General features: G+C 29.8%; 4 protein-coding genes across 5 annotated transcripts; 1 reads left to right on the plus strand and 3 right to left on the minus strand.

The window, feature by feature from the left end:
- Window positions 1–6,677: 6,677 nt before the first annotated feature.
- LOC124925901 lies at window positions 6,678–8,362 on the minus strand. Its single transcript, XM_047466028.1, has 3 exons — window positions 7,890–8,362; window positions 7,196–7,532; window positions 6,678–7,112 (listed from the first exon to the last, which is right to left on the minus strand). Exons 1-3 carry the CDS (start codon window positions 8,355–8,357, stop codon window positions 6,910–6,912), a joined length of 1,008 nt encoding a protein of 335 aa, XP_047321984.1. The 5' UTR covers window positions 8,358–8,362; the 3' UTR covers window positions 6,678–6,909.
- A 1,336-nt stretch (window positions 8,363–9,698) lies between these two features.
- LOC124928228 lies at window positions 9,699–11,448 on the minus strand. The gene is made up of 10 exons (XM_047468760.1): window positions 11,364–11,448; window positions 11,162–11,280; window positions 11,000–11,101; window positions 10,820–10,927; window positions 10,659–10,724; window positions 10,516–10,582; window positions 10,373–10,426; window positions 10,195–10,284; window positions 10,079–10,106; window positions 9,699–9,989 (listed from the first exon to the last, which is right to left on the minus strand). Exons 1-10 carry the CDS (start codon window positions 11,412–11,414, stop codon window positions 9,886–9,888), a joined length of 789 nt encoding a protein of 262 aa, XP_047324716.1. The 5' UTR covers window positions 11,415–11,448; the 3' UTR covers window positions 9,699–9,885.
- Window positions 11,449–11,478: 30 nt separating this feature from the next.
- LOC124925087 lies at window positions 11,479–12,351 on the minus strand. Its single transcript, XM_047465060.1, has 6 exons — window positions 12,265–12,351; window positions 12,032–12,154; window positions 11,858–11,932; window positions 11,730–11,774; window positions 11,534–11,642; window positions 11,479–11,492 (listed from the first exon to the last, which is right to left on the minus strand). Exons 1-6 carry the CDS (start codon window positions 12,286–12,288, stop codon window positions 11,479–11,481), a joined length of 390 nt encoding a protein of 129 aa, XP_047321016.1. The 5' UTR covers window positions 12,289–12,351.
- Window positions 12,352–14,405: 2,054 nt separating this feature from the next.
- LOC124928229 (COX assembly mitochondrial protein 2 homolog) lies at window positions 14,406–17,086 on the plus strand. 2 transcript variants are annotated; one of them, XM_047468762.1, is made up of 5 exons: window positions 14,406–14,691; window positions 15,843–15,936; window positions 16,291–16,413; window positions 16,635–16,739; window positions 16,812–17,086. In XM_047468762.1, exons 3-5 carry the CDS (start codon window positions 16,369–16,371, stop codon window positions 16,923–16,925), a joined length of 264 nt encoding a protein of 87 aa, XP_047324718.1. In that variant the 5' UTR covers window positions 14,406–14,691; window positions 15,843–15,936; window positions 16,291–16,368; the 3' UTR covers window positions 16,926–17,086. The 2 variants fall into 2 exon arrangements, with proteins under 2 accessions (XP_047324718.1, XP_047324717.1); XM_047468761.1 differs by lacking the exon at window positions 15,843–15,936.
- The last annotated feature ends 8,276 nt before the right edge of the window (window positions 17,087–25,362 follow it).

Genomic DNA, 25,362 nt, shown 5'->3' on the forward strand with positions numbered 1-25,362 from the left:
TAGTTAATAAATATATATTATCATTAATCCAATTTGATACATTTATATATATTTAAGATTATAAAGATTAGGGTGAAAAAATTAGTGTCTACAGTAATTAATATTAATTAAAAAAATTATAAGTCAAAATTTTAAAATAATTAAAAAAACTAACAATCAATTAAAATTTTAAACTAAATTAAAATAATATAATTCTTAATTAAGATTTAAAAATTAAGTAAATGAATATATCTATTTTAAATATTTATAAAAAATATTATAATGTAAATATTTATTACAAAATGCAATTTTCTTCTAACTAAAACAAAATAATTGTAGAAATAATATTTATTTAAAAATAATAATAATGATAGATAAATATAAATAAATAAATTTTATAAATTAAATTTTAAATTAAAAAATCAAATTAAATGTGATTTGATATAAAAACATTATTAAAAAACTAAAAACATTATATATGTAATTTTTATATAAGAAAATAGTTTGGATAATTAAATTTAAAACATTTTAATTTAGAAACAAAAATTCACACAAACATCAATTTGTTTAGAAAAATAAAAATAAAATTTAAATATTAATAAAAACAATCTTATAAGTCAAATTATAAAAATAATTAAAATAGAAAAAAAACTGAAAATCAATTAACATTTTAAAACAAAATTAAAAAATATAATATGTGAAATTTTCTTTAAAGTTAGATTTAAAAACTATTATTTAAAAACTAAAGTAGAAAATATTAAAATTAAATAAAAAACAAATGATAATATATAATTTTATTTAATATTTTTAAAGTAAAAAATAAAATAAAAACTTAACACTAGTTAATTTTATTATATTAAATTTTAAAATAAAAGTACATGTAGTTTGATAAAAAAAAATAAGAATAAATTTATAAAAAATACATTTTAAAATTAAATTTTTAATTTGAAATTAAATATTTGTTTTTACAATAAATGTACAACAATTTAAACATAATATAATATCTTAAATTTGATTAAAAATAATAATAATAAATCATGATATATTTTAAATATTTATAAAATAATTTGATAAAAAAATAAATAAAAATTAAGAGTTTTATTGAACTTTGTTTGTTTAAATAATAATAAAAGATGAATATTAAAATGAAATTTTATTCTAAATCAAGTTTTTAAATATTTTTATTAAGTAAGGAAATATTAAAATTAATTAATTCAATTAATGTTGTAGATTAAAAATAAATACATAAATAAATATATAATGTAAAAACTTTATATAAAAATCAATAATATTTTGTAAATTTGTTTTTAAAATAAAAAAAAAAATTTAAATAAAATATTTTTAGTTTATAAAAATTAAATTACAACTACTTTTAACATTTAATTAAAAAAATTTATAATAAAAACTTTTTTTTATAAAATTATACATTTTAAACATTTAAAAATAATTTTTCAAAATAATTTAAATAATAATAAAAGAAGTAAAATTTAAAAATCAAAATCTAGTTATTTTTTTAAACTAATCTAATAAAAAATAAATAACTAATTAAAATATTAGAAGGAATAAAAAAAATGAGTTATAATATAAAAGAGTTATTATAAAATGAAAATGAATAACGCAATTCTTTTAAATATAAAATAACTAAAATTAATTAAAAATTATATATCTTAAAACATCTTCCAATTTTTTATTTTAAATATGTAATGTTATAAATATTTATATATCACGATAATTTTCAAATTTAAATTTAAAGAAAAAAACTTAAAAAAATTATATTTCTTATTTAGAATTTTAAAACAATTTTTTTTTTTTGAAATATGTAATGTTTATATAATGATAATTTTCAAATTTAAAGAAACAAACTTAAAAAAAAAGTTATATTTCTTATTTATTATTTAGTATTTTAAAAGTAAATAATAATATACAAAATATTTGCCAATTTATTTTAAATATTTTAATTTAAAAATAAAAATAAATTAATTTTATTTACTAAATTTAAATTAAATAAAAATCAAATACATGCAATTTATATAAAAAATTATTAAAAAACAAAAAACATTATATATGTAATTTAAATATAAAAAATAGTTTGGATAATTAAATTTAAAAGAAAATGTTACACAAACATTTTTTAAAAAAATTATCTATTATAAATATATAAAACAATATATAATGTTGTAAATATTTATCAAAATATTTATAATTTATTTGAAAAATTATTATTTTAAATATACTGTAAAAATTATTTAATATTCTTATTAAAAGATAAAAATAAATAAAAGTGAAATAGTTAATTTCATGAAAAAAAAATATATGGGAAAGATAATTATTAATAAAGAAAATTAAAATATACTTTCACACACAAATATTTTGTTACATAAAAACATCCTACCCTTCTTCTTTGTAAAAATAATTATAAAAAAAACAAATATATGAATTTAAACTACACAAATTTATCAAGTCTTTCCTTGTATTTTTTTCTATTTCCTTAAGTTTTTTCTTTAATCTAAATAATTCCTAAGCCCTTCAACTTTCTTGGTACAAATTAACACTCAACATTTTGAACGGACTGAATTACTTTACAATTAGACTGGAATTTTTGGGCCACGAGCATTGTCCTTTAGGCCAGCTCTTGCAAATAAAACATAAACATTATATATATATATATATAGTTTATTTATTAATTTTTCATTAATACAATGTCAAATTCAAATGAGTCACTAATTTTAATCTGTGCAAGAATGAATTCTTATATGAAAATTTTCAAAATCAAATAGAAAAATAGGTTTTGAGTTGTGACGTGAAAATAAGTAATTTACTAAAACATTATAATTATAATTATATATATATATATATATATATATATATATATATATAAGTTATAATCTAATAAATTAACTACTTATAAAGACAAACATATAAAAATAAACATTTTTAACTCAATGATTAGAGTATAAATATTTTATAAAAAAAATTCACTAATTTCATAAACAAATAAAAGTGAGCTTAAAATGATTTGGTTTATTTTTTAACAAAAATAAAATATAAATAATAATATTGGTTGCAATACAAATTATATAGTGTATAAGTTATATATAAGTATATAAATTTTAAAAAATATATAAATATTATAGGGTATATAAATTGTATATGTTATTTTTGTTTGATTTGAATTATAAAAAATAGTATAAGTTTATATGTTTTATAATTTTGTGTTTGATTTATAGTATAAGAATAAAAAGATAAATTTACCATTTTAATTAATTAAAGTAAAATTATGAATTTAAAATTATTTTATATAATTAATATTTAATTATTACCATTCTTTCAATTTTTTTACACATTATTGTATTATTATTATTTAATATTGTAATTATGATATTTAATAACTAATGTAATTTTAATTAAAATATAAAAATTAATTATAATATAAACGATAAATTATATTTATTTAATTTACAGTTTTTTCCAAAAAAAATTATTAATTATATTTATTTAATTTAAATATTATTAATAAAAAGAAAATTATTCATTCTCTCTAAGAGTGGTGAAAAAGAGGGAATAATGTGTAATTTTTTATGAAAATATTCTAACTCGTCATTTTGTCATCTAATTAGTTAGTACAATGTTAAATGTTGTAAAGATCAAATATGTTTATATATTCGATATCTTATTTCGTTTAATAAGACTCTTCTATCAAAATGGTGTTGTAAATTTGCAACGGAGCCGAATAACTTTTGGGCATCGATAATTAAATGTAAGTATGGTCATAATTAGTTTGGTTGGTTCACTAAAATGTCTAATTATCCAACGCAATATAGTATTTGGAAGGAAATTTATTTTATGTGGAAAAATTTTCGTGAGTAGTCTAGATTCATTGTGTGGATAATTCTTTCATTAGTTTTGGAGGCAACATTTGGTGTAGTGTCAAAAGTCTAGTTAAGACGTATCTTGAGCTCGCTTCAATTGCAATATGTAGAAATGACATAATTAAGAACATGTTAGATCATCGGTTTAGTCATTTCGTTAGCCGGATTAAATATAGAATGAGATTAAACATTATGGAGAATTCGTCTCATAATAGAGTTGTACTTTTGGTAGGACGCAAACAAGTGTTTCCATCTAAACAAGACGTTATGCGTTGACAATATATATATATATATATATATATATATGAATAGTTTTTATTTATGACATTGCTACAAGTTGTTCGTTAAGATAATTCCATATAATTTTTGTTGGGAAAAATTTTGGGAGTCAAAGATTTCATCTAAGATCTCGTTATTTGGATGAAGTGTTATTCACGATGGAATTCTTACGGATGATATATGCATGAAAAAATATTGTATTATGGTTAGTCGTATGTGTCATGAAGATGTTGAATCGATAACTCACTTATTTTTGCACTGTCGAGGGTTGTCTAGTATTTTAAGTCTTTTATGGAGTATTCCCGGGATTCATTGGGTGGGTGATGCCCGAGTCTTTGCGTAGTTGTTGAAAAGTTTGGATTGATAGAGATGAAATGAAAGGCCTACATATTTGGGTTAGAATTTCAATTATATTTTGGTGGAGTATCTGGTTGGAAAGAAATCGTCGAACTTTCAATAATTGTAATTGTTCGATGCATATCATTCATAATATTATTATTATTATGACGTTTTATGATATTCGTTCAGTAAAGCTAGTAAAGTCTGTCGGGGAGTTGATCATTTTCTAGAAGATTTACGAGCTCGATAACTTATTAAGTACCTTAAACCTTTTATTTTTGGGCTTAACTTTTTTGTTTTCCAACTAACCGCCAATCGATTCACTTGTGGGATCCAAAATAGTCGAAAGCGACTGAACTAGACTACTGATCTTTTAGAGTAAACTTACTCAGATAAACAAACTATAACCGCCGCCGAAAATAAACATGTTGTACCAGGTGACCGAAAGTGCTTAAACGATTTTTTTTTATTTCTAATATGAATGAATATTTTTTAAAAATTTAATTATAATAAACAATATTATTTATAATATAATTAAAATATAAAAAAATATAATTAATAGAATTATCATTGTAATAATAAATAAATATTTTTAATTATAAAATTATAATATTGGAATATTTTCAAAAATAATATAATATTAAAATTATTATATATAAAAATAATATTAAATTTTAATATATTATATAATATTAAGTTGTATAGTTAAGAGTATTAATAAATGATATAATGAAAAATTAAAAGTTAAATAGTATAAAAAAAAAGTGTTTAGCTAGAGGTGACTAACTACAATTTTATAAGATTGCCTCAAACCTAATAAGCACATATTATAACATTATTGGTATAATTGTTGTTATACTCATATCTTAGAACAAGGAGAATGCATTATAGAATTAACATATACTAATGGTGTTTTCTTTTACAAATTTGTTCAATTTAGTAGGTATAGATCTAATTAATTAATAAAAAAGAATTAATAAAATATATTATATTAAATAACAGGTTAATTGAAAATAAGTTTGATTTTTTTTTTTAGAAGGTTGAATGTAATTCTATTATTGACCCCTATTATATCGGAGAAGCCATCGGAAGGCGACAACGAATTAAGTATGTAGCCTGCAAACACACTTAACCATTTAATCAGGCGCAAAACTTGTCATCTGGTGGGCTCGAATTTAAGAACTTAGGGTTATTATCCGTCTCTTATTACCGCTAGACTAAAAGAAGGGATACATTTTTTTTCTTCTACTACTCAAATTTGAGTTGGTTTTTTATTTTGTTCCGTTCGACATCTTATTTAGTCGGATCGAATTTTCGTTTTGGATATTTTAAATCCAAATAATACTCACAGCTTTTGGTGAATCGATTGTTGCTCATACCCATTAAATGTCTTGGAATGTTTTCTATAACAAAAGAGATGAAGTTATCAAATCTGGAGTTGTTTCTCTTATTTGGAGGCCCATTTACAAGTATTCTTCATTTGTACGAGTTTCTCATTATTTTAACTATATAGGTAGATGGTCAGTTATCAAATGAAAAGAATGCTTACCAACCTACGGACAAGAAAAAATTTCACTACCGCTCAATTTTCGGTAAAGATTCTTTCGACACCACATGATTAGTTTGTTCGACTTGCTCTACTTTTTCACTCATCGTCATCAAACTCAAACAAGTTCATAATTTTTTTGGAGAATTAAAAGAGAAATAGCATGACATCCCACAATCATGATCCCCACTTAAATTCAAAGCGTCTACAGATGGAATCAAACCCGTGACCTTTTGAAGTCACCTTAAGAAAATTCAAGATTATTGTATCTTCATTGAAATTTTAGATTTTATAAATTTGCTATACTATTTAATAATACATATATTTCATATGTAACTCCTTATTTAAATTAAGGAGAATTAACTACTTAAAAATAATAATAATAATAATAAAATATATTAATTAGATGGTAGTAGCTAGATGATATGTGAAAATAGTTCTTCAAGGTGAAAATGTAGATGTAATTATGATTAGACTTTATTTTAATAAAATAAAGGAATTTATAGTAGAGATTGAGCATATATATTAAAAAAGTAACATTTTTTAATAAATTTATAGTCACTCTTTATATTTGTATATATATTGTTGATAGTTGAATAGTTTTATTTTGATCTATTAAAACCATTATTGTCACTTAAGCTATCTACTAATCTCCTATATATCTAAATAATAATAAATCAAATTACACCTTCTTTTCGTACTTAGTTAATCAATTGGAGATACACAGGTTGCCAATAAAACCAACATTAACCCTTTGGAATAAAAGATTCAATAATAATTGTGTTACCTTTCATGGGCATCGGTGTTGGTTAAAATAATATGGTTTTCAGTTTCTGTAAACAGCTCTAATATTTGATTTTGATATATCAACAGATATTTCTTCCAAAATCAAGAAAATCACCTCACATTTGCGTCTGAAGGATGGTTTCCCATGGGGTAAGGACTTAAAAACCCCAACTTGATGAAGAAATCCAGCCCAACCGCAGCAAAAAAGAATATCAACAGGCTCTGAGAAACAAGAACTGCACCACTGAAAGCATGTGATGTCAAGCTTCCGGGATCCAGTTCCAATGGTGGTCCGCTCTCTAACATGGCAAGACCTGCATTTAGTGTGGTTTTGCATCAGTATCCAGACCCAAACCCAAAAAGTGATTACAAATGGCACATTAACTAAAGCTAATACCTTTGACAAAGCCGAATGCTGCAGCAGTCCCTGTTTTGAGCTGAAAGTTATCCAAGTCTCTTCTTATAGCATATCGAAATGTCACTCCAAATAGCGCACAACTCACAAAGGTTATGCCAAATGGTAGAATTAGTTGAGAGATGTCATTGACCTGAGCCAAGGAAATGGGAAGGCTAACTAGGCTACCAATGGATGCAGAAATTAGTGCGGCTTTAACAGATTCCTTCCTTTCTTCGTTTCTGTCACCATTTATCTCGGTTCCACCTATATTTAGCGAGCGCTCTGCTTCTTCCACCATTGATCTGGCTTCTAATAGTTCCCTCTGGCACTCTGCAATCTTGAATCCAAATGAATATGTTCAAATGTAACTGATATTAGTTGGGAATGGTATATCCATGAATCAACAGAGTGCCAACATTTGTGAGATCCTTTAAACAAGAAATTTAACCCACCCCTTTGAAGATCATTACATATGAACCCTCCCTAAACCCTAATAATTCTTGCAGATTTCTTAGCATCCAAAATCCAGTGAACTCTTTTTCTCTCGAATTGCAGAAACAGTGAAAAGAAATGTGAAATTGGATGGAGCTGTCCATCTCATTCTTTCATTTCTCTCTAGGGTTAGGGTTTGAATAGGAGATTTATTCGCAAAGATTCATACATAAAATAAAAGAAATTGAGTAAAAGAACAGACCTCCATAGTTCTGTTTTCAAGCTGATTAACGTAATCTCTCAACTCTCTGGCCTCAATCTCTTGCTTTTCGATCTCCGCGAGCTCTCTCTTTGCAATTTCAACTCTTAAGGTGGCTTTCTCCAACCCATCAAGCAGCTCCTTATTCTCTTCTTTCTTAAGCAACTCCTCCACCTCCTGGTTCACCAATCCCGATAAAGCCACCTTCAGACCGCCGCCGCCGCCTACTACTTCTCCTTCAGCTGAAGCTCCGCCACTGCAATTCGCAGACAAAGTCGGTCGCGGCGGCGAAGAAAACAGTCTGTTATGTAAGTCATTGCGAGCAGAAGAGATTGGTAGTATCTTTTCAGTAAATGAGATTCCTGAGTTTCGCCTGTACGAGAGAATTGTTGGGTTGATTATTGTAGTCGTCGTCGCCATGAGCAGAAAGAGAGAGAGTTGTGAGGCGGTTACTTCTTTGCTTATCATCATCCTCTGTCTCGGTAAATAAAGCATGGACCTTTGCCAATAACTAACCAAAATTGGTTCTTAAATTCATTTCATATAAGATACAGATCTTTAAATAAAAAAAAAGTTATATTGAAATATTCAAAATGTAGTTTAAAAAATATTGACAAAAATACATATAATATTTATTTTTAAATTCATTAATTAAAATAATAAAATATATTATATTTTAAATTATTATTTTTATTTTATAAGAGTGTTCTACCGGTCAGTTAACTCGTTAAACAGTTCCGATTAAGTTCGATTTATCTCTTATTTTACAAACCGGTTAACCAACAAATATTAGTATCAGTTGTAGCGATTTTGGTTATGTTCTTTCGGTTAGTTAATTGGATTAACTGTAAATCAATAATTCAATTTTCTAAATTAAGTATAAAACTTTTTAAATAATTTTTTTTTTAAAAAAAATTTAGCCTTTTATTCTATTTATGTTATATTATATTATCGTTATAATATAATATATTATAATAATATTTTATTAATATATTTAAAAATTTGTTGCAATATAATATATTTTAAAAGTCTCTATTTTTAAACTAATATCTATACAAATTAATTTATTTTTTTTAAATAATTCTATACAAATTATAATATAAATTTAAAAAATAACTAATTTATATTAAATTATTAAATATTATTTATAATATATTTAATATTTAAAAAAAATAACTAATATAAATATATATATATAATTAAATTATTATCGATTTACCGGTTAAACCACTAGAAAAATAATTCAACTAAAATCAAACCGTTTAACCGACAAAAAAAAAAGTTAACCGAAACCGTTAAAACCAATTAACCGATATAATGAAACCGGTAAACTACCGGTTCAATTATCTTATCCGTTTTTTTCTACCTCCGTATCCTTCTCAAAAATCAAATTGTGTTATTATATAAACTTTTAAAAAATAATAATAATAAAATTAAAAATCTCATTTTCTTAAAATAACCAATCATAAAATTTTAAACTTTTTAAATAACAATAAATAATATAATAAAATCTCAAATATTTAATCAATTAACACAAATTAACTTCCTAGAGAAATTAATCAAATCAAAACTAACTATAGACCTCTTATTTACATTAAAAAAAACAATATGTTCTTAATAACAGTTTTAAAAAGAAAAAATATTCCAAAGAAGACTAAAAGAATATATATAATCAAAATTGAAAAGATGTAATATTCATATACCCTTGAGCTTTGTAAATCTTATCATCGAAATCTCTTGAGATCTATAACCAAGCTTTTGAAAAATCCCACTTTTGCCTTCATATGAAGAAAGAAAATTTGTACTAAGAACTATAAATCAATAGCTTTTCTAATCAATTAATTTGTTTATTGTTCATAAGGGTCAAAATCGAAAAAATGTAACTCATATACCCTTGAGCTTTGTAGATCTTATCATCGAAATCTCTCCAGATCTATAACCAAGCTTTGAAAAATCCCACTTTTGGCTAAAACTATAAATCAATGGGTTTTTTTATTCATTAATTTGTTGATTGTCCATAAGGGTCAATCCAACATTCATCGTCCACAACAGCTTTATTCCATCTCTTCTTGAATGTCTTCATTTCCGCAAAAGATCGCTTTCGGACCTGCAATATAAACCAATTTCCATATCCAAAACATGTTCAATGAGCCCATAATAAATTAACACCAAATTTTAGTTATATAACTAACTTACTTCAGTTCTGTTGTCAACTTTTCCCTGCAGTTTACAAAAATCGCAAAAGAATTACGACAAACAACAACATGAACGGAATGTCTTTCATTATTAATGTAGAGTTGTTAATTACCTTCTTGACATGTACCCCACCGAGTGTTGGAAAACCCTTATGTACTATATACTCGGAATCCACAACTCCCACGTTTATCGTCCTATCGCCCTGTTCCATTACGATATACATGATGAATACGATAATATGTATAAAAAAAGAATAGAAAAAGGGTGTAAAATGTTAATGGAAGAATTGCCTGTGCACAATAACCAAGCAGCATATCCAAGCCCCAAGCATGGATCAAGTCATTCTGTCCAACAAAATTCAGTAATATTTCAGATCATAAATTTTTTTAAAGGAAATTAGACCTCATTATAAGTTGTATTATTATTCTTATACCTGAATCATATACCAAACACATCTCCAGGCAGCTCTAGAGAATACAGGAGCCATCATTTCTACAAAACTGTATTTTTTTTCTTCTTTTAAATACAAAACCCGAAAGCCATAATATAAAAAAGATCATGCGGTTGGTTGTTTACCCACTACACGGAGGATTCAAGTTTTTTCCATTGCATCTTCCGGTTCGTTTGGGATTAGTGTACCTTCTGTATTATATATCCAAAACAAACCACAAACAACAGTTATGAAAACATATATTTAACTTAATTTGAAAATTAGTTAGTTCATCGTATTTATGCACCTGTGCACTTTTGAATTCTTTACGCGAGCAGTAATGAGATAATGCACCTCAACATTTAACGCAGGCTGTGATATTTCGAGACCTTCATCTTTAACAATTGAAACATATCTGGAACAAACTCTTCAAATTAATAAACACATAAAAATAATAATAATTGGAGTAACTTAAAATTGTACTAACGCTTTGGGGTGAAAATGCTCGACTCCTAGATCCTCATCCCACAAAAATATGTAATCGTACTCAACAACCAAGTCAGGATGTAGAAACCGCTTGGCAAACCACCTACGATAAAATGTCATTATTATAGGTATACAAGCGAAAATCATGAATAATGGAAGCTACCATTTTGTTTGATTCATTGCAGAGACATGAATCACACGGCTGTTCCATCCCAAATCACGCCATTCATCCACTACATCATCGTAGTGAAAGAGCATCACCACAAAATCATCAGCCAGAAACTGCAAAATTCAAAACAAAATCAATACTAAGCCAAATTTGCCAGACAGACAGAAAGACAGGAAGTTAACTATGCCTTCAATACCTTTTTTACAATTAGACTAACGTCAGCTTTCTGTTTTATACCAACCGTCATTGCCAATAGACCTATAGAAGTCTTTGGAATGACCTGACACCAAATTAATACAAAAAGAAGCATTTCAGAGAAAAAAACCTTAAATGAAAACAAAAGTGTTGATAAACAAACAAATATACAAACATTATCTGCAACAGGACCCCATAAAGGTCGCATATTCAAGTTAGATGTTGTTACAAGAATTCCCTTGGGCAATGTTTCACTCCCAATAGGCCTGCTACATTCAGCCTAGAAATAATGATAAAAAAAGAAGAAGGAATTAATGAAAATAATGTAAGTTAAATTAATTATCATTAAAAGGTATTAAAAAATCACCTTGCATTTCTGATCTGGTGGATCTGGGCTTACTTTTGGTGTCTCCTGAACCATGAAGAACAGACTGGCTGGCTTTAGTAAGTAATTAGGTCAAGCCATTAGAAAGAAAGGTTTACTACTATACATACCACTACTACTGCCAAATCACACTCTACATTCCTTCTATTCTGACTTGAATCATTCATTTGCAATTCTGGTAAACCCTGTCAAAAAAGAAAACCAGGGGACCATCTTAATTGGGTGTTTCAATTTCAATATACATGGGTTCTAGGGTAAAAGATTAAGTAACTATAAATACTTACTGGGGTAAAATTCTTTGAAAGATATGCACTTCCAATTATATAAGAAGTGCAAATCAATGCTGCAATAATAAAGAACGTCGAGCAAACACGTGGGTTACTCTTGGAATCCGCCATTAAGAAGACCTGGATATTGATTGATCACCATAATAACAAACACAGCAAATTTGATCCCACAAACACAAAGGAATCTATTTGAAAAAAGATCGGTTGCAGAGACGTGAATTGAAACTTACAGAAGAACTAATGGCCTTCATCATGGTGGGTGGGTGGAGCTGCAAATATATTTGTACGAGGAGGAAAGACAAATTATTTGAAAACGAGATAACCCCACAAGATTACAACATTAATAGTTTGTTATTAAATAGAGATATAGAACAGCAAGAAGAACAAAGATGATGAAGGGTTATTGAAAGGCGACTACTCACTCATATGTACCCTTCTTCTGGAGAGACAGATGTTTGCTGCGCTCTTGTATAAGAATCGATCTTTTTTTTAAGCCGCAGATATGGGAACATATTAGAAAAAAGGCGCAAATTTAGATTTCGGCTTTCTCGGAAAAATCAAATAAACATATATATGAACGGTTGGAATCGGTCGTGCGGAGTGGAATAAAAATCAATTTAATATTGTTTTCACCCCAGCCGCAATCACTTTTTTTTAGTCTAGCTCATTATTTTATTCATTAAAATATTAAAATAATTTTTAATTTATTATTATATATATCAATATATTTGATCTCCTGGACGTGATAATGGTTTAAAATCCTCAAATAACCCCTATAGAATAAATCGTCTTTTTACCAATTTCACCTAAAAATCACAGTCAATTATTAACTTTTAAATAACCAAGGTGGAATAGCTAATCAATTTAGTTTTTTATTTAACTTTAAAATTAATCAAAAAAATTAGTTACAAAATCCCAATATAATAACAATTTAAAATAATTTTTTTTATTAAAGAAAGTCTAAAATATCAAGTTAATATATCTGTAAAATTTATTTGTAAATCATAAATTTAAGTAATATATTTTTAGATTGGTTAAATTATTTTGAATAAATATATATTCAAAAGCATAATATATGATAAGCAAAATTTAAAAAATTGAATAAATCGAACCGAATTATGAAAAATCGACAGAAATAATTATAAATCGACCGAACTGAATTCCGACTAATTCGATTGAAAACGGTTTAACCGATCAACCATATATATATACATATTTTGATATATTTATAAATATATGCTCTTAACATCAGTTTTTGTTGGTTTTCTAATGTTATAGTTATTTTATTATATTATTTTATTACAAAATTTAACTAATTTTTTTTTATTATTTAATTTAGTTTATTATATTATATTTAATATTTTTTTATAAAACACCACTAATTTTTTTATTCTTTAATTTATTATATTATAATTATTATTTTTCAACTATTAAATTAATAAATTGACTGAATTGATTTTATAACCGATCTAATCGAATTGATTTTTAACCGTCAACCGACGGATGAAACTTTTGAAAATCGACACCAACGGTTGAGATGAATTTTTCTGTAAAAAAACCATTAAACCAAACCTCTTACACCCCTAGGTACACGTATGTTTGATACCCGATAGTCGAGTTAAAGTATTTTAAATCGGGCATGGGGAAGGGGAGAAGGTACCCGGTAGGGTACAGAGTCGGGTATGGGAAATGTGCGAAACCCGATACCCGACTATTTTAATATTAAAATGATTTTTTTTATTATTAAAGCTTAGTGTGTGAATTTTAAAATGCTTCATAATTACAAAATATATCATAAATACATAATTTAATTTGATCTTATCCACATTCCACTCTAAATATAGTCATAAATACACTAAACTCTAATTTTAAATCATTTATATTCCCTAATAAATATTTCTTTACATAAATTTTTAACTTTAACTTTTATTTTAATAAAAAAATATTACTCTTTTCTTATCATTATTCATATTCAATTTCTATTTTTTTTTTCAATTTTTTTTTTCTACAATAGTTTATCTTCTTCCAGATCTACAAAAATAGGTATGTATGTAAGTAATATTTTTATTTTTATTTTAATTTTTCCATATTTTTAATTTTAAAATTATATATTAAAGTTGTATTTTTTCCTTCAATCCTTATTAATGTTGATGAAATAGAAATAGAGATATCTATAGGTTCAGGATCAAATATTGAAATAAAAATGGGATGGAGAATAAGTACTCTACTTCTCGTCAAATATGTACCAATTGGATTTAAGAAATTAAAATCTGACTTCAAATTAGGCCTTGCATCTTCTACTCTTCCATTATTCCTAACGGAGCCCAACAACTTGACTGATAACCCAGCAAATAAACAAAGCCCATATCCCTTTGCTGATGGATCTGTGGGTCTCGGCGAAGGAGGAAGAGGAAGAAGAAGACGGAGATCAGACGGAAGCAAGAGCGGAGACCACGTGACGAGAGAGGCTCAGCCGTCAATCCTTGTCCGAGTGCTTTCCGTCCGTGAAGAAGAAGGAGGGCCGTACGATTGAAGCCCTCTACTTCATATCCATTCCTGTCACCCTTTGCTCGAATCCCCTTTGGAGCAGGAAGGAAACGACTCTGTAGTGAGTAGTGGCTGGAGCTGGAATTGACCGGCTATTTGAGTTATAATCTGTAAGAATTCCTATCCCTAGCTAGGTTTATTTCCTACTAGATTATGCTAGGATAACCTAGAAAGCATGTATAGGGACTGGGTATAGTTTTGAGGATGTTTAACTATTGTTGATGTATTTGATGTTTGAAAAGTTGATTGAAGTATATTGAATCTTGTACTTGTAGAATGAATGATGTAAAAGAAGTAACTTTGATCAGTTTTGATAATAGGATGGTATGATGAGTTGAGATTAAAATTGGATTGGGATGTTGAGAGTATTGATAGAGAATTGATGTTTCGAAATCTAAAGTTGATTTGGTTAAAATTGATTTGAGTTGAACACTTGAGTGAATTGGAATTAATTTGAATTGAGGCTTGATTCGATGAAAATATGAAATTTCAGAATCTGTCCACTGCAAATAAAGAATTAATCATAGCTTTAAAATGGCTGAGAACTGGATTGTTGGATTCAAAGCGAATTCTAGGAAAATTTGTTGCGAGAAACTTTTGTTTATTTGAATTGATCCGAGGTTCAAATCAAGTCGTTTCTGAAATGTAGCAATAAGGAAATTAAATACCAGCCTGCTTTTTTAGTTTGGTTCAATCATTAAGTTGAGTTTTCTTAATATTATCCACTTCAATTCTATTCCAATCTAATGGAGATAGGTTTAAGGAGATTGATGGTAATCTAACTCACCAACTCATGGTGATATTAAATTCTGAAATAAGTCAAGTTGACAAAAAGATTCAAAAGAGGCTGCCTTATTTTGTTGTAATTCATTCCAAGGTGTTGGTGGATTCATTTGATTGCAATGATTGTTCTCAATTCATTTTAATGGATTAGAGAATAACAATGTTTCTTACCTTGCTGAATTAGAATTCCATGATAAGTATTTTAGAAGTAATCTTCAAAGATGATTTGAATTTCAGATTTTGCTCTTGTTTTGGAATCAAAGTTGTATTTGATTCTTAGCTTGATGGTGGATCTTAGATCCGATTTTAAACTAGTTTGATGAGTAAGGAATTGGATTATGATAATCGATTTTGCTATTGGACACAAAAGGCTTCCAAATGCATCGAGACAGCCTGCTCACTGTCCAGTCGACTCTTTCTTTTTGTAAAATTCCAAAACCTGGTCTAATCAACTTATTTTGATCTAAAAAACTACCAGATGGCGACTCTTGCAAAATCAAGCTGTCAATTCAGATGCTTTTACGTTTCTCCTTGTTGCAATTCATGTGGGAGGTTGTAAAAGACGTTGCAAGGTGGTTTGGCTGTGTTATCTGAATTATATGTTCTATATACTTCTCCATCTGTTATGGGCAGTTTGGGATTCTCGAGGGAGATTTGCTAGTCAAACAAACTGTTTTCAAGCTTAAGTTGTATAATCAATCAGAACGAGTAGCAAGTAATTCCCATAATGTTAATCTAATGGGTTTTTCTTGGTCTTTTGGGGGAATCAAGGATGTCGTGTACAAAAATCAAAGTACCTTTTCATGTCTTCATGCCTGTTTGAAATACAAATCATGGCATGCAAACAGAACCAAAACAAATAAAACCAGAAATGATCCCATTTAGCATAAGTTGGATGAAATATGATTTGAGATTCTTTCTTGCAGATTGTCAGGCTGTTTGATTAGGTGCTATTTTTGTTCAGTTGAATTCAACATAACAAAGAAAGATCGATATTGGTGGAAATGCATCCTCCTTTAACGATACACAAGCACCCGCTGTGTGTCGAAGTAAGCTCTTCTCATCCTTCTCTAATAATCTTCTATAATGGCAACTCTTCATGTAAATTCTCAGCACTGACCAGGTTTTAAACATTAGTTATTGAAGTGTATCACTTGTGTCGACCTATCTAGGGTTGTTGGTTCATTGACTACTTTTGCATCCTAAATTATCAAATTATTTTCTTGTCCCAAGTGATTTAAGCTTTTGATTTCATGAACACAATGGGCAGATTATTGAGCAGTTTCAGAAATGTCATATAGACCATCCTGTTGGAAAATTCTTTGGGGAATGCACTGATCTAAAAATAAAGCTTGATAAATGTTTCAGGCAAGAGGTAAAGTCTTTTAGCCTGGATGCTCTACTTTTTTAGTGGAATAATTTTTACAATCTCCTTTTATAAATCCAGAAAGCTTTGAAGCGAAAGGCAAACTTTGAAGAAAGCAAGAAACTGAAAGAGAGGCTACAAGCTTACAAGAAGGAGAATGCTGAGAGCAACTCTGAAGTAAGGGCAAACATCTGAACACATTTTTTTTCTTCATTGAACATCATCATCATCATCATCATCATCATGTCAGAACCTGCAATAATAGATAGCTGAATATATTCAGAAAGTATAGGGAGACACTGGATGATGAAATCTGTTGTTTATTAATCTGAGCAGCCATATTTACAGATGTTGCTGATCAATAAAGGTTTGCCTCTCAAAAAATAGATTTTGTTAAATTTTTCTCAAAAACACACTCTAATACCACTTGTTGAGAAATTGAACTAAAACTACAAAGATAAGGTAAAATATTGAACTTTGCAAACAAATGCCTACATATAATAATGGTCTCTATTTATAATAATATAAAAAATCATAAAGATAGATTGAATGCCAAAATAGGATAGAAAATTAACATTGATTTACACCATAAATTGCCTAATTGTTTCCATATATATAAATTCAACCAATGTGTGCATGGTTGGACTCTTCCAGACTGCAAACTTACATATCATAAACTCATGTTCAAGATATGTAGAGCTCACAGTTCAATGTTGCCTAAATTATTTAATTTGTTTAACTAATTTACTCTCGTAAATTAGTTTACGATGATCATAAGTCCAATGTTCAAGATTATCACAAATGTTCAAAGTGAGACAAACAAAATATTGACTTGCACCATCTATGGCAGTTGCTCATTCATCCTTCTTCACTACTTCAGTCTCTTCAATATCAATGCATATTATTATTTCATTAGGTGTTTCCTTTTCATCCTCCTTTTTTTTAGTTTTAAATACGTTTCCTCTTTTAGCTCATTATTGGGACGAGCAAACACCTCTTTTAGCTCATTATTTTCTCCAGCAACATTCGAATTAGGAATAACATACACACCTCTTCTGGTTCTCCTCCAGTTTGAGGGATCATCAACAGTCATCCTCCTAGCATTGTTACCACCCTTTCTTCTTAGAAATCATCTTATTATAAAGGATATTCTGCTCTCCACCCTTTCTCATTGACTGTATGAATGTGATTTACTGAAGATCTTAATTCTTTGTTAATTGCCTTAAAAAAGTTCCCGATACAATCACAAAACAGGAATTTTTAGACTATAAAAAACACCTTAGACCATTTCATAAAAGTTATCATTTAGAGATTTAGAAGAAAACACATACATGATTTGTGAGTTCCACATGCAAGGATTTGACCTTCAGTAATTCAGCTCAAGATCCACCTATTAGAGTAATGTCATTTTTATATACAATTTTGAGAACTAACTAGGAGACCTTAGGCAAGATATATCAAAGTATAAACAAGTAAACACATGAGATTATTACTTGCTACAGTAGACCTGGGAATTAAACCATCATCCACTCTCTTCCTCAAATCATCCAATTCTTCCTATAAAAAGCAAAATGAATACTAATACTAAGAAATTCAAGATTTTCAATCTTCTTTATAAGTTACTTGAATTATTTAAAAAATGAAGAAAAACAACAAAAAAACATAGGAGCCTTGAATAAATTACCTTGCTGAATATAACATCTGAAAACTTCTCTATTTCTAGTTCAATCTATATTATCCCAGTTCGAAGCTTGCAGAGTAACCTTCACCCCTAGCCAAGTATATATGGAGCAGATTAAATTTGATAAATGTATTAAATATGTATAAATACAAACCTGGAATCAAAAGAAGTTTCAGGAAGGTCATTATCCAACAATTGTTTTACTAGATTCTTCATCAAGAATGCAATCTTGATGTTTTTCTCAACAATGTCTGCAAAACGGCTTTTAGGCACCTCCTGCGCTCTCTTCATTTCTGAACCTTTCTTAATTGTGATCAATTTTCTAATATTTTTATTGGACACCTTATGACCCTCATCATCATCTGTGAAATAGGACTAATAATCATCTCCCAAACTTAATCTTGGTCCCAATTCAATAAATTTCTTTGTTGCATTGACCGGTTTGATCTTGCTTCCAGATGATTCACCTCTTAATATCTTCTTCTTGACTTGTCTGGACTCTACCTCTTTTACAACATCTGTAGTATATGATTTCGACAGTCTATGTATGAGACTGGAAATACTTATTTTCTTCTTAAATGTTTCTCGATTTCTAAAGTTTATAGATTTCTGTATGACAAGAAAATTCTTTTAAAGGATGAGTTCATAGAATAGACAAAAATATGTATTGAAAACTATCTTTAATAGTAACAAAAAGTAGCAAGCACTCTTAATCCTTCAATTTTGATAGGTACAATTTAACTTGCAAGAATCAAGAATATAGCCTAATTTGACCAACAACACTTAAACATGACAATTTTTATTTTTACTCTCTTCATTACTTATGTAAAAACTTACCCAAGATAGGATAATAAACTTTATTTTAGAAGTAATATATCATTAACTCAACTAGATACATTTGCACGAGTAATAATATAAAAAATCGTAAAAAAAATATTACGATAAAAATTTTATGGGCGGGTCAACCCACAATCTGACCCAAGTATCCATTTACTCTCACATATATCCAAATTAATCACAGCTTTCGACCCGACAATCCGGACACTTTAAAAATTAAGCATTATATATATATATATAGATTAGTTGGTTAAAAAGTTGAACTTATATTGTTAAAATGTAATGCGTTTATCAAATTTTGGATTGAATTTAAAATATAAAATGTTATTAGCCTAGTTGGTTAAAAGATTGTACTTGTTTTTGTTAGGTTGTAAGTTTGAACCTATAGCATTTTTTATTTTATTTTTAACCGTTTTAAGTTTATGGGCGGGTCAACCCACAATCTGACCCAAATATCCATTTACTCTCACATATATCCAAATTAATCACAGCTCTCGATCCGGCAATCTGAACACTTTAAAAATTAAGCATCATATATATAGATGTTGAATGTTCATGTCTAATAACTATATAATAGTGGTCATCTATATGTTAAAAAAGAAAAAAGCTTGAGATTTTATGGAGAGATAGATGGCTTCAATAACTAATGAAAGATTAAAATCCAAAATAACAACATTTTATTTTTGTTAAAATAGATAACAATTAAATATGTTATTCCATATTCTATATACCAAGTGTCCAAATTTATTTTAAAATAAATAATGTAGTCATAGTTAAAGAAGATATTATGAATTTGTTTCAATCAGGTAGGTGGCAGTTACATCCCACATATTAATTGAACATGCAATTGAGTGCTGTAATATCTAATGAGTGTAAAATGAAAGTCATTTGCACTTAAGAGATTTTTTTTTAAACTCCAAAGATAGCTAATGACAAGACAAATAGAAGATATCAAAAAGGGTTTTTTAGTTGTTACCATCAACAATATGACACAAAAGTCATGAATGATAAATGTTAACAAACTTATTAGCTAGATTTTGTCTTTAATTAGTACTCTCATAGCTACAAAATCATTTTCCATAAATTTTGAGATAAAGAAGAAATGTGATAAGGATTTCTTTGGGAGGAAACTTGGAACTCTCTTAAGGGTTGTCAATACAAAATGAAAACACTAGTTTTAGCAATCATGTTCTTTGCAACTTAAATAATTGCAAAATAAAAATCATTTAAAAACATTATAACTAATGTGTTGGTTTTTGACTACTTTATTTATTTATTTGTTAAGATTTTGAGTACTTTATTGGGATAATTAAGTATTTGTGTTATTCTTACATGGTTGAGCATTTTTAAGGATTCATTCTTGTTATATACCTTCTTAATATTATACCTAAATTTTTATTCTAATTCTCAAATTATCTGCATCCTCTATTTAAATTTATAAATTATTTAATTTTATAAATATATATAATTAAAATTGAATAATTGAAATAAAATATAATTTAACTTAAATATTATACATTAAAATAAAATATATTACATAAATATTAAAATTAAATATTGAATAATAATTAAAAATAAAATACATACTAGATATTAAACATTAGTGACAACGTTTAAGACGGTTTAATAGTGACAATGTTTAAGACATGGCCAATGTCTTTCATGTCTGTTTTTTTGGTATCGAATTATCACTTTTAAAGATGGTCTATATTCATGTATTCCTCAATTGAAAAGATCATATGTATCTTTGACTTGTGGAAAGTTTAATAAATAATATATTTTATTTAATATTATAAACCTAACTTAAACAAACCTTCCATGCAGGAACAAAGAACCGGACCGGATGAACAAGAGAACCAACTGAAGAAACCGAACCGGTCAAGCTACCAAACCGATCAAGAGTATTCGGAACGTGACCGCACAAAGGAAGGATCGGCCAAAGCTTAAAACCAGATTCATCAAACAGCCGATCATCCATAAGAGAGATAACCGGAAGAAGTCCGGTCACTTCACTACCAAAAGACATTCGGCCAAGTCAAGCGGCCGACCAGTACAAGAAGACAATTTGGGTATTTGTTGAGAATGATACCAAAGGAACAGACTGAATACTTCCATATCCATGCAAGTCTGAGAAAAGACTGTAGGCTGCAGAAAACAGTACTACCGGATCCTTCTACTTCGGGATAAGCCAGAAAGGAAATCTTCAAAGTACAGACAACTGTCCAAACAGACAGTGTCTACATCAAGTAAAAGACAAACCCGGTCTGAGACAGGATACCAGGTCTGAGATTGACCATCAGGTCTGAGGAGACGACCGCAGGTCTGAGACACTGAATCACTGCACCTCTGATCAGCCAATCAGATTCAAGGCAGTGAAATATGACCGTTGGCATATTTCACCTATAAAAGGAGGCAGTTCCAGAAGAGTAAATGCGGGACATTGAGTGACATACATTGGGATAACGAAAGCTAAGAGCATTTACTACAAGTGATAACAGTGTGCTATTCTAGAAAGCCTAAGTGTTGAAAGCTAAAGTGTGTTCTACAATTTCGGTGTAAATTGTAAGAGTATTATCGAGCAGGAAATAAGTCTCGATCGGATTGTACTTGTATTCCTTAGTGAATATCCTTCTCGCGGTTTCGAGAGGAAGGGGTGACGTAGGAGTTTTATCTCCGAACATCCATAAAATCTGTTGTGTTATTTACTTTCTGCAGGCTTTATTACATAACCGACCAACTTAACTATACCGCTCCAAACCGACTCTATACTAACCATACCGAATATCTAGATTACCGAAATCGACCCACCATCTCCAAATCTTCATCATCCGAAACCGACAGCGCCTATCATACAAGCGTACCGCTTCAACCTGAAAGCAAATCTCTTCCGCGCTTGAACCTAGTTCAAGGATTTGTGACAGGTTGTGTAGTATTGAAACCCCGGTGTTAATCTCTAACCGGATTAACCACCACCCTACGAGTGAGAACCGCTAACCGGTCCAACCCCCGGTCCACCAGCGGCGACCTAGATCCTAACAATTGGTATCAGAGCAGTTAGTTTCAATACTCAAGCAAACATGTATCAGGATAGGCCTCCAATGCTAGAAGGTGATGACTTTGCCAACTGGAAGGCACGCATGCACCTGCACCTAGTCACCTTGGATGATGAAATGGAATCCATTCTAACCGAAGGACCGATATTCATTGATAAAGATAGAAAAGAATGGACAGCTGAAGATAGGAGAAGAAACAATCTGGACAACCATGCAAGAAACCGGATCTCCAACAGCGTAGACAGAAACACTTATTGCAAGATCAGAGATTGCAAGACCGCGAAGGAGACATGGAACACGGTCATCCAGATCTTTGAAGGAAATGAAAGAACAAGGGAGAACAAAATAATGATGGCCACACAGAAGTTCGAAAGTATCAAAATGAAACCAGGAGAAACTATGAAGGAATACAGTGACCGGTTCACTGGTGTGTTAGATGAACTAGCAACTCTGGGCAAGAAGTATGAGAGCAAAGAGGTAGTTATGAAAGCTTTGAGATCTCTCCTAAGTGCTTGGGATATTAAGACAATGGTAATGAGGGAATCAAAGAGCCTACGTAAGATGAAACTATACGATGTATTCGAAGATTTAAAGGCATACGAGTTCGAAATGAAATCAAGAACCGAAGAGGAAGTTTCGGCCTCAACATCAACCAGAGCACTAATCACATCTACAGAACCGGCTGTACCTGCTCCTGTACCTACACCTGCACCGATACCGGTTCCTGCACCCGCACCTATCAGAACAGCCGAACAGTTTACTGAGGATGCCATGGCCATGCTCGCACAAAAGTTTGGGAGGTTCATGAAAAGGAGCCAACCGACAAACAACTACTATGGTGACAAATCCAATGTAAGATGCTACAACTGTAACTGTTTGGGACACTTTAAGTGGGAATGCAGGAAACCAAGAAGGGATACCCAGAAACCGGACTATCAAAATGACAGAAACAATTATCAACAAACCGGTGAAGGAAGTGAGGTACCGAAAGCACTAATAGCCGACGATGGAGGAAGTCTATGGGCTCGCAGTGACAGTGACGATGAACTCACGTGTCTCATGGCCAATGAGGAACAGGTATTTGACTCTCCCTATGATGAATTTACTAAAGACGAGCTATATGAAGCATTAAATGACATGGTAGAAGAATATAAGAACCTATTGACCATGTTACCTAAACACCTCAACATCAAGACCGATCCCATAGTACTTATCCCAATAGAACCAGAGGTACCCATCATAACCGAACCGGAAGTCATACAATCTGATGATACCCACACCCTAGAAACCGAGTTAGATCCTAAGATCGAACAACCTAGTGAACCGACTAGAGAACTAACCAAGGAAGAGAATGCCCGATTTCAATATACGATGGCCGCCTATAAGAGATCTAGCGATATAGTAAAGAATATGAATAAACACTATAGGCATCCTCGTTGTAAGCGTGGTCTAGGATACACAGGGAATAGCTCCAAAGACCGAAAACCCATAGAGAAAGCAAGGCTTACAAAAGGAAATCTCCCCTTTATAAAATTTCTTAAGAGCACCTGGACAGCCGAAGAAGAGGAAACCGCATATTATAGGGAAGAGAAGCTAAAATACGATTATGTTGGCCCAACCGATTCATGGCTTGATCTTGAGAAAAGAAAAGCCGAAATCCTTAAATATAAGAAAGACTTTCCTGAACCACGTAGGTCAAACTATAGATCACCGAACCAAAGACCACCACCATTTAGGACATTTGAAGGAAAGCCGAAATACACCAGACCAAGTGTCAAAAGGACAGTTAAAACCCTAGCAAAGAAGACCGTCCGGTTTATCAAGGTTTGGGTACCTAAGGGACTAATCGCACGTGGACCCAAGTAAATGTGGGTACCAAACAGTTGTAAATATGTACATTTTGCAGGATCCAAAGAAACGACTAGGAAACTCCGAATGGTTCTTGGACAGCGGTTGCTCCAGGCACATGACCGGAAATAGCAATTTGCTAATCGACATCAGATCAGTAACCGGCGCTCTAATTACCTTCGGTGACAACTCAAAAGGTAAAACTGTGGGCAAGGGTAAGATTGTCCATGGTAATCTAACTATTGATAATGTACTTCTAGTTGAAAACCTACGTTTTAATCTACTCAGTATTAGTCAGATGTGTGATGCCGGATACACGGTAGAATTCCTTAAACATGCATGCTTAGTTAAGGACTCTCAAGGCATCGTACTACTAACCGGAAATAGAATAGGTAACATTTACAAGGTAGACTGGAAAACAAGAGTAGAATATCCTATATGCATGATAGCTAAGACTGATCAAACCTGGCTGTGGCATAAGAGACTAAATCATCTAAACATGAAAACCTTAAACTACATTCGCGGTAAAAAGCTAGTTGAAGGTATTCCTGATATAGTATTTAACCAGGATAAGGTCTGTTCAGCATGCCAGATGGGTAAACAAACTAGGTCATCTTTTAAGAGTAATGGAAATATTCAATCAAGCCGATGCCTAGATCTTCTTCACATGGATTTATTTGGACCGATTCAGGTCATTAGCCTAGGCGGTATGCTTTACACCATGGTAGTTATTGATGATTATTCTAGATATACATGGGTAATATTTCTACCATCTAAACGTGAAACTGTATCAAACCTGATCACACTTCTTAAGCGGCTGCAAAATGAAAAATCAACTCGTATCAATAGCATTCGAAGTGATCGAGGTACCGAATTCACTAATAGTACATTGACTGCATATCTTGATGAATCCGGCATTAGACACGAGTTGTCTAGTGCTAGGACTCCTCAACAAAATGGCCTGGCCGAGAGAAGAAACCGGACTCTCAAGGAAGCCGCACGGTCCATGATAGCCGACTCCGGCATTGCTCAGAAATTTTGGGCTGAGGTTATCAACACTGCATGCCATACACAAAATCGGTCTCTGATAAACAGATTTCACAACAAAACACCATATGAGGTTTATTTTAATAGAGTTCCCAAACTCAAGTATCTCAGGATTTTCGGTTGTAAATGTTACATTCTTATAAATGGAAAAACCCAACTCACCGCT

The sequence above is a fragment of the Impatiens glandulifera genome, chromosome 2, assembly GCF_907164915.1.
Source record: "Impatiens glandulifera chromosome 2, dImpGla2.1, whole genome shotgun sequence".
Lineage (NCBI taxonomy): Eukaryota > Viridiplantae > Streptophyta > Magnoliopsida > Ericales > Balsaminaceae > Impatiens > Impatiens glandulifera.